Here is a 10,005-nt window from a genome sequence, read left to right on the forward strand (position 1 = left end):
CAGATCAAGTGCTTTGGTTAATAAAACATCATCATGGGGAAAAGTGTAATCTTTGTAACTTTAATTCTGATATGGATAATAATATCAGATGGGCTGGATTGAGTATTTCATAATCTGCTGATCTCCTGGGATTTTTACACAACAATCTAGAATTTACACTAAATATTTGCATGCCATCTCTAAAAAAAAACAACAAAACAAAAAAAAAAACAATAAACATTATGTTATGTGATAGAGTCTGCAGGCTGAAACACCTCATTGATTAGTGAAAATGGACTAATTGGTTTAAGCAGCCAGGAACTTTAGAGTAACATCAGAAAGCATGCTGTACAATCATGATGCGTGGATAAGCATCTCAGAATGCACAAAACATAAGACCTTTAGGTGGATGAATTGTTACAGGAGCAAACCACATCCAGGAGCATTGACTTAACCTACCTTTGCATTTAAAGATGAGAAAAAAAGATGAGGTGATGTCCAGTTTTGATAGGCCTGTGCCCCTGATCGCCTCGGATTTCTGTTTTTAGCTGAGAGGAGTGAAGCCTAAAGTGGTTTGCTGCTGTTGTAACCCATCAAGATCATCATTAAGATATGATGTTATTTAACAGATGAGAGTTTTCTGCTCACCAGAATTCCAAAATGGCAGCAGCTTTTGAAATACTCAACCCATATAATCTGGTACCATTAATGCACAATCAAATTGAAATCACAGTCCTTACATTGTGATGTTAGATGAGAACATTAACTGAAGCCCTTGACCTGTACCTGCATGATTTTAGACATTGCGCTGGTGCAACACGATTGACCGATTTGATAACTGCATGATGTGCAGTTGTACAGGTGTTCTTAACAAAGTGATCAATGCGTGTATTTCTTCTTTAGAAATCAGGCAATTCTCCCCAAATGAATGAAGTCTTATGAAATAAATGAAACATTGATGAAAAAATATGAGCATGAATAGCATCATTCCCAGTAAAGCTGATGAATCTGCATAGATACAGTATCTAATTTTAGTAAGTATAAGTCAGCTAAAAAAAAAGGCTAATATGAACAGCAATAAAAATAAATTCCTGAAACTAATTATATATATATATATATATATATATATATATATATATATATATATATATATATATACTATCATGCAAGGCAGAGCAAGCAGGGTAGACTTGATATGACCAGGGCTGTATTTGCTTACTGGGTCTGACAGAGAGGTGATTTTACATTCTGTAAACTGCAGCTAAAATGCATGAAAAACAATCATGCATTATATTTCTCCACGTTTAAAAACAAGTGGAGGAGACTACCATTCAAAATATTCATTGAACTACCTTGGCCCTGCAAACCTAATTTATTTGGAGAGTCTTTTACTTTGTCAGTGTTAGACCAAAACAGCTTGTCCAGCATAGACCATGCCACAACATGAGAATTAAACATAACATGCCCTTAGAGTTCTCTGTTCATGGCAAAGCTTAGCCAGTGTAAATGCACTGAAGAACATGTTTAAATTAGGATTGAGCTTGATGTCTTTCTCCTGTAATGAAGGTATTGATACTGAATTAGCAAACTGCTATACTACTAGAGTGCACAACACAGATGCTGTGCTCATAGGCCTGATTGAAGCAGGGATTAAAACTACCGTACAATTAGGTTGTTTTGAGGATATTTGGATGTTTGCCCAGATGAGTATAGAAACACTGTTGTAGAGATGTAAATAAAACCTTAATGAGTTACTCCAGGGGACAAGGCTAAGAAAACCTCATTAAATATGTTTTTATAGACAAATTTGAGTTGCACAGGCAGGGCTGAGCATCACAGAGCTTCCAGAGCACCAGCATTGCCATTAGATGTACATTGGAGTTTCTTGTCCAGTGAGCAGTCTGAACATCACAGCTGGCATAGTTTTCATATGAATCTGTCAATAAGAGATGAAGCATTGTGAGTCCTGAGAATTTCAACATGTACAAAGATTCCGTTTAAATCATATAAAGGATACACTGACCTCTCCGACGGACACTGATAGAGCATGGACAATTTTCTCATGTGCCATGGCGACTACACTCTGTCCGTTAATCTCAATTATTCGATGACCCACACGCACTCCCCCACGTTCTGCTATTCCACCTCGCATCAGGCTGCAGATCTGAGAAGATAGTTAAGTTAAATACAGCATTATGTACTTTGTTGGTAATCGTAGTCAGCATATTTCACACACTCATAACTCTCAATGAAAGTGGACTCACTATGCCATTCTGTACACTGAAGCCTAAAGGGTACTGCAGATCTGGTCTTTTTATTAGCACTGTGGTCACAGGAGGACAGCTTACTACACTCAGCTTTACCTGTAACTGATTCTTTAAGCCCTGGAATGATAAACAGAAACACACAAACACATGCACACACACACACACAGTCACAGGTAATAAGAACTGTGGGCATTGTGGGAAAGGGTACAGATATTAAAATATAGAAATATTATTATATGAATTATATGAAATATATGAAATAATATTATTATATTTAATATTATTTTTACAGTATTTTTATAAACATATCCTAGCAATATGTTTTGCCGTGCTATCCAAACAAATTTGGAATTTACACAATACAAAATTCATGGTATTTGTAATAGGGTAAGGAAGTGTGATTTGTACAATAAGTACTATATAAAGATCTAAGGACCACAAGTGAGCATGACATAAATAAAATAATAATAATAATAAAAAATAAACCAATAAAAACCTTGATGATGCCCTGGCAGGTGGCTAGGGGTAAGCCCACCAGACTTGTGTCATTCACAGCCATGATCTGATCACCCACGTTCAGCTTCCCTGAACGAGCAGCAGGCCCACTGTTCAGCATGCATGTCAGGATAACTGTGGGCAGGATCGACCCCCAGCCAGACTCTACAATCACAACACCAAGAATCTCCCCTTTCTGCTTCTCCAGTTGTAGCTACCAAAACAAAACAAACGTGTCGGAGTCAATAGGGAGGGGAGAGATCTGATCGTGCTATACTAACTGTTATTTCGGATAGAATGTTGTCTGAGGAGCTTTGATACTCCAAGACTCTCTTTACCTCTTTACAGTTCTCAGAGTTTGAAAAGTGGATGAGATCATCATTGTACATCTCTTGGGAATTAAGAATATCACTGTAGTCTTTCTGGCTGAGGTCCTTAGGGTTAATTCCATTGGCTCTCAGAAATTCTTGGTAGGCCATGCTAAACACCTGACCAATGGACTGTGCAATAAGTTGAGCCTGAAGATGGAGAGGGTAGAGTTAATTCTCAGGAGACCAAAGAATACTCGAGTGAGATTGCATGCTCCGTCAAGTCAAATAAGAGAATGAAAGTGAGGTCATGAGCAATTACATAATCATACCCCTTTTCTGGGCATTGCCCCTGTTGCACTGAAATCATCTATGATCAGGTATATGTAAATATGTTAATTATATAGAATAATCAGAATTTCCTAAAATGATAAAACAACACCTTGAATAAACAGTTTTCGGACCAGATAGCATGAGGCCATTAGTCAAAAATATAAGATTAACATAAATTATATTTTGAGCATCTATGCAAGATAAAAGTCAGCAAAAAGTTGTATTTTATCGCTTATATAAGCATACATATATAATATAGTAATATACATTTTCAGTCAGGGTACAGTTTTGACTTACATCCTCAGACTCAAAGACGTAACAGATCATTCGGTACTGCTTCCTGTCCTCTGCAGAGTTCATGCCGGTTTCATTACAGTCGAGTGCAGCAGACTGCGACACTCGTCTGCGAGCCATCAAGACTACCACGCTGCCAATATCTGCAATGTAGGAGATGGTCCGAAGAGCATTGTCTATCATTGTCTCCTGAATCAGAAGAGATGCATTATCAGCCAACATGTGCTTAAAGAAATGCCCAAGACTGTACAAATTTAAGGTGATGTATTGCCTCACTGCCATAGTTATATGTGTGCGGTAGTCTAGAAAAGTATGTCAGGTGTCGATGTGGCTAAATTCTGGCAAACATCCAAAACTACTTTTAAATCCTGCCTAGGCTATTTTCCTTTAAATACCATCCTGGGTAAGGAGTTTAACAAACGTGGCTACAACAACAGTCAGTCTTTCTAAAGACACATAAAACCTTGTTAGCTAAGTGCGCTTTCCTCATGTAGAGAATGTCCCAGTTTCAAAGTTTTTGGAGAGCTACATGCCATTGAGATATCAACCTAAGATTAATCAGTTCAGTTTGTAATCAGATACCAGTTGGCAAAATGTCTGTGATGCTCACGACTTACAGTCAAGATGAGATTCTATAAATGTCATTTCCCACCTTTTGATTATTGGGGTTGGCAAATATTAATAGTGAATGTTTTTTTTACTCTGCCACACATGTACTAGAGTGTTAAAATGTGAATCTTGAGTTACATCAAATTTAGAGACTAATTTTTGCAAGGACAGAACATATAAAAAATGGTAATACTGTAAATATGAACACAGCCAACCTGTGTATCAGCATTAAGCACTTTGATGGCCTTTGTTGAAATGAAGAGGTCAACCTCAACTGGGCTCTGGCTCTCTTTATCCACACACTAAAACACAACAGAAGAGTTATGGCTACATCTTGTGGCCACAGCAGACATTTTTTCATTAACGGTATTTGTGACAGCATTCACCAAAACAGCCACAAGTGGATGTGGTTGGCAAAGTTTATTTACAAGGTTTTTAAAAAAATGTCAGCAGATATGGATCTCGACCTTTACTTTGTCCACAGCTTCCTGAGCTTGTGACATGCGCACACTCTTGGAAGGGTTTCTGTCTGAGAGAAGCTGAGTGGATCCGAGGTAGTTAGCGGCAAAGATAATCCCATCGATAAGGTCCTCTGGTTCACATGGGCCTGGAACTTTTTTGCAAGATACATACAGTATATCTTATTATTAGCTTCTGCCATAAGGATACAAACTTGAAGAATATTTCTTTACTTGCTCATTTAGGTTTTAGTTCATTTACATAGTACATATATTACACGCATTTTACATGCATATTGCGTAAGATAAATGCCATAGTATCTGAAAACATTCTGGACATATTCCACTTCAGCTTTCATAGGAAGAGTGAAAAATGCTTACCATCCACAAAGCTGGGAAAAGAGTGATTTCTCTTTCCTTGCTGTAAAGCAAAGGGAATCTCTTAGACTGCAGATTCACACAGGTGTCAAATTTTTTTTGCCATTTCCGAAAAACAGGTTTGAAGGAAACCCCTGTTATTTGCTAGTTCCTTACCTGAGGGAGATTATGGTTGCTAGCTGCTGTATTAGTTTCAGACTGTGGATTTACTGTGCAGTGCTGTGGGCTACTGTGAGTTACCTGAGGGTTTTAAAAAACATTCAATTATGCCATTTAAACCTGAATCTCCTGAACATAAATGAAATACAAAGGTACACCAAACTGAAAAAATATATATTTGAACCATGTATGAAAGTGTTATCAACTGAACTGTTACCTGGGCCTGATTGGACCTCATGGAGTCTTCTTCACTGCATCTGGCTAGGTCATTCTGCAGCTGTGGGTCACAAAGTTGCATGGGTGTGGTAGGGGTACTGGATGTGTATTCTTCCCTGTGTGGTCTAAGCACTGATGCTTGAGAACTTTCTGGGATCCTTCTCTTGTCATATGATGTCTCAGATACACCCCTGTCTACACCAGTGCTCTGAGGTAATACTTTTATTTTTGTTCTTACTTCAGTTTTGATCTGATCCATATCCTCGCCTGTGACCAGTGATCGTTCCCTATCCTGCCTGGTCTTTGCTATATAGATATTAGGACTTCCCTGTCCCTTGCCTATATTGTCTTCAGAACTATCACTCGCCACATGCAAACACACATCTTCTTTTTTGTCTCTTCCATGATCTCTGTATGAATGTCTCTTTTTAAAATTTTCTCTATTCACAGGATTTTCAGGTTTGGTCATAGTGTTGAATATGCTGTTTCTGCTACCCCTGTCCTCCTTACAAATCTGATGTCCTCTGATTATTGGTTTTGTCTTTTTATCTGTTAGTTCACAGTTTTCGGAGTAATCAACCTTAACTTCAGCAATGTTGTTTTTAATGCCTTCTCTCTGACAGTTAAATGACCTCTGGATATCACTGTTACATTTTTTTGAGATTCTTTCATTTGGTCCATACTCTTTACTTAAGTCCTTTTCTCCTCTTGTTGTTCCTTTACTGCAAGTTGAAACCTGGTGAGGATTTTTATAGTCTTCTTGTACATCACATTTCCCTTTGCAAATAATTCCATCCTGACCACCTTTGGTCTTGTCTTGTTTATAAGAAAAATATGTTTCATCTTCCTCCACAGCATCATCATCATTATCATCAACATCGTCCTCATCATCATCTACTTCCTCGGCATCTTCTTCATCATCATCTTCATCCTCAGCCATGGGAGCCTGAATGAACGTAGACTCAATAATAGGCTGGGGACATTTGTGGACCAGCTCCTCTGTACCTTGCTGGAGTACTTCATAAAACCCCTCAGAGAATTCCCAGGCATCCTCTGGTTTACCTCCAGCACCTGTTTTTTTGGAAGTACTTGGTCTATCACTGCTTTCAGCACACTCATGACAGTCCATTCCTTCCAAATAGCTTTCATCTTCAGGGCAACAGTGAACATAGTAAGTCAGCCCATCTGCATCGGTATGCAGTTCTTCATCTTCCTCATAGTCCTGTTCTTCTTCTTCCTCCTCTGATTCCACATTATCATATTCAGACAGTGAGTCTTTGTCCATGTTGTCATGATGAATTGGGCTTTCTCCATGGACGAAATCCTTCCCTGAGACAGAGCCATCATTGGGACAGTGGCTAGATGGGACTGGTGTGCTTGACTGGCTTTCTGTGTTATTGCTATGAGGTTCTTCAGGATCCATTTGGTCTCTCGATGGTTTAACTGTCTGCTCTGGTAGAGATGAGATGTATTGTGGACAATCAGGCACTGCTCTGGAACCCTGGCTTTGTTTGAGAGCCATAACTGGCTTTTCTAAGCCCACAGAAGTGGGGGTTCCTAGAGCGGTGTAAAACAGAGCATAAAACAATAATGGAGAAACAGTAAAATAACAAATTCTACAGGGGATTAGTTCATTTTTTTTATTTATTTTTTTTTTTATTTATCCATTGCCCTTAAATTTTTCTTTGTGTTGGTCATGAAAAAGAGTCTGAAAAGGTCAGACAATTTAAAAGCTCCACTGGAAGCTGACCATGGGAGGTTAAAACATTCTTCTCTTATTTACTTGTGATTAAATGGCTAATTTATAATTACATTTTTTCTTTTACCTACAATGGTTGACTGTGCCTACCATGACAATTCTTCATTCATTCATCATCAGTAAACAATATAATCCTTTATTTTTAACTCTTTTGGGAAAAGGTTTGATTTGTTTCTTCTATACAAGAGGAGAGATCCTTTGCTACAATCTGCATGGGATAATTAATTTTAATGCATTAACATATTGAGGACAACAAATATTAAACCGGTAGGCAAAACCACTATATCTTTTTTTTTTATTATTATTGATGCATTCCATCAAATCAGCAATTTCATTCAAATTTTCCAAATACCTTAATGTTTTTCAAAAGAATAACAGATATAAAGACCTTGGGATTGTTTGCACAAGTTCTTTCTTTTTCTTTACCAGCATCTACTGGTAAATTCTACGGTAAACTTATACAAGACTTTCATTCTGAAATGACACTGAGATGTACACTGTGTAAAAGTAATAAAAGCTCTTCCTCACACAGGAGTAAGATGCAGATTCCACAAATCTTCTAAAGGTAAAAGTACAAGATTATAACTCAATTAGGAGATGCTGTCTCATCTAAATGTCGGTGCTTGGCTTTTTATTTGCAGGACAGTTTGATTGTGTTATTGATGAGTCAGGTGAACGAAATAAAAAACATATCTCAAGTGTACTGTCTGGTACTGTCAGGGCACACAATAACAGCAGTGGGAGATTGGACGGACACACACACACACACACACACACACACACACACACACACACACACACTCACTCACTCACTCACTCACTCACTCACTCCTACACGCAAGTAATTATTTCTCTGCTCATTCAAACGCATACACACACACACACACACACACACACACACACACACACACTCCTACACGCAAGTAATTATTTCTCTGCTCATTCAAAACACACACACACACACACACACACACACACACACACACACACACACACACACACAGAGAGAGAGAGAGAGAGAGAGAGAGAGAGAGAGAGAGAGAGAGAGAGAGAGAGTAAAGCATTGCATGGAGAATTGCACAGTGCAATTAAGATGATGTTGCAATAGACAGTCTAGGATGCACATTTACATATTTACTTAAACATTTGCTGTAGTCAGCATTTAATACGCCACAGTCAGACTGAAATCTCAGATTGCACTCCCAGCCTTGTTATTTCCGTCCAATTCGCCCACAAACCTTAGAGATGCGTCACTACAGTCATCAGCCACAGACATAATATCCCACACTGCAGACATACACTATAGTGCAGGTGACTTCTCTCCTCCTACGTAATTGTGTCCAATGATTGCAGCCACTTAGAGAAATCATGACTAATGAAAACAGATGCATGCATGCATTAATTCTCTCTCTCTCTCTCTCTCTCTCTCACACACACACACACACACACACACACACACACACACACACACACACACACTTTAACCGAACTTACCAGGTAAGTCAGGTGTAGACGGTGTTCAGGCTTGGGCGATCTTGTTTTATGCATCTAAACGTGCATGAAAGGAAAAGATAGAAGGTATAGGAATGTGGATGCAGTGCGCGCGCACACGCACGCACGCACGCACATACACACACTCGCGCGCGCGCGCGCGCACACACACAGCATCCCAGGACAGAGGCTTAGAGCCTTAAAGACACAGTGTGAAATAAATGCATGCCGTTCCACATGTAAGCGACCTTGTGCATTAAATGCAGTTTAAATCACGTTGCATTCACGTTTACCTTTTCAGTGGTGACCGCAGTAACTGCAGATGAACTGGACAAAGCCTACAGCATTCAACACACGAGCCACACTGAAAGCTGAGGCAGGTGCTCTGGATCAAAATAAGAGTCATCTCCCAGTCCTGATCACTTGTGCATACTGCATTCTGTGGGGCAACACTTCTACTACCTGTCTGTTACATGCATACTGTATGAGTATATTATACCTTATATATTATACACGAGTCAGGAATGAAAATGTGGGATGAGAAGTCCCAGGTTTTTACAGGGATCTGCAGAATTTGTCAGTGTAAATAAGGATCAGAGTGGACAAATGTAATAGGGTAAGTGATAACAGGGACAAACTTTTTTTTTGTATGCCCCTGAACATTAAATGACCCCAACCCTTTCTCTAAACATACTCCTGAGGTACCAGTGACCTGTCCCTTTTTTTCTTTTTGAATACACCTGATTTCATTCCAACAACCTTCTTTTAAATCTTCTTCTTCTTCATCTTCTTTCGGCCTCTCATGAATATAGTTCACAAATAAAGATCCCTATGTGCCGCTGAGGATGGTTTCACACGAACAGTCCTAAGATCCATTAAGCTACTGAGCCATTCAAGAACTTTGATGATGGACTTGGACTCTTACAGTCTATTACAATTTCTTGCAGATTGCACAAACAGTGCTGCATTTAAGCTTATTGTTAAACAGTACACCTCATTAATGAGAAAACTCTAACGAATGGACATTCAAGGCCACCCAGATGAGGACTGTTTGCCTTATGAATCTGGTTCCTCTCAAGGTTTCCTTCTCGTTTCATCACAGGGAGTTTTTTCTTGCCATTATCACCAGTGATTTGCTCATTAGGGATACACTTATAAGGGATTAACTTATGGACACAATTATAATCGCATTACCTCGTTATCTCTGTAAAGCTTCTTTGGGACAATGTTAATTGTTGAAGGTGTTATTCAAACTGAAT

The 10,005-nt window shown here is 38.8% G+C and overlaps 1 protein-coding gene across 3 annotated transcripts; it reads right to left on the reverse strand.

Annotated features, from left to right (window-relative positions):
• Positions 1–1,166: 1,166 nt before the first annotated feature.
• On the reverse strand, positions 1,167–9,105 carry apba2a (amyloid beta (A4) precursor protein-binding, family A, member 2a). Of its 3 annotated transcripts, XM_083545984.1 has the most exons (13): positions 9,040–9,105; positions 8,750–8,803; positions 5,498–7,053; positions 5,278–5,361; positions 5,125–5,164; positions 4,753–4,898; positions 4,501–4,587; positions 3,680–3,865; positions 3,080–3,259; positions 2,743–2,955; positions 2,244–2,363; positions 2,003–2,143; positions 1,167–1,915 (listed from the first exon to the last, which is right to left on the reverse strand). In XM_083545984.1, the coding sequence occupies exons 3-13, from the start codon at positions 7,016–7,018 to the stop codon at positions 1,844–1,846; spliced, it is 2,790 nt and encodes a 929-aa protein (XP_083402110.1). In that variant the 5' UTR covers positions 7,019–7,053; positions 8,750–8,803; positions 9,040–9,105; the 3' UTR covers positions 1,167–1,843. The 3 variants fall into 3 exon arrangements, with proteins under 3 accessions (XP_083402110.1, XP_083402109.1, XP_083402111.1); XM_083545983.1 differs by lacking the exon at positions 9,040–9,105 and having other exon boundaries at positions 8,750–8,892; XM_083545985.1 differs by lacking the exons at positions 8,750–8,803; positions 9,040–9,105 and adding an exon at positions 8,494–8,596 and having other exon boundaries at positions 1,652–1,915.
• Between the last annotated feature and the right edge of the window lie 900 nt (positions 9,106–10,005).

This window comes from Silurus aristotelis (genome assembly GCF_946808225.1).
Source record: "Silurus aristotelis genome assembly, chromosome: 7".
Classification (NCBI taxonomy): domain Eukaryota; kingdom Metazoa; phylum Chordata; class Actinopteri; order Siluriformes; family Siluridae; genus Silurus; species Silurus aristotelis.

What these genes read in the sequence shown, in the direction of transcription:
- apba2a (XM_083545984.1), bottom strand. Translation starts at nt 7,018, where the DNA reads ATGGCTCTCAAACAAAGCCAGGGTTCCAGAGCAGTGCCTGATTGTCCA. An exon ending in TGCTTAATGCTGATACACAG is followed by an intron (nt 3,866 to 4,500) that starts GTTGGCTGTGTT and finishes CTTCTGATTCAG; the next exon opens with GAGACAATGATAGACAATGC. An exon ending in ACGTCTTTGAGTCTGAGGAT is followed by an intron (nt 3,260 to 3,679) that starts GTAAGTCAAAAC and finishes CTCCATCTTCAG; the next exon opens with GCTCAACTTATTGCACAGTC.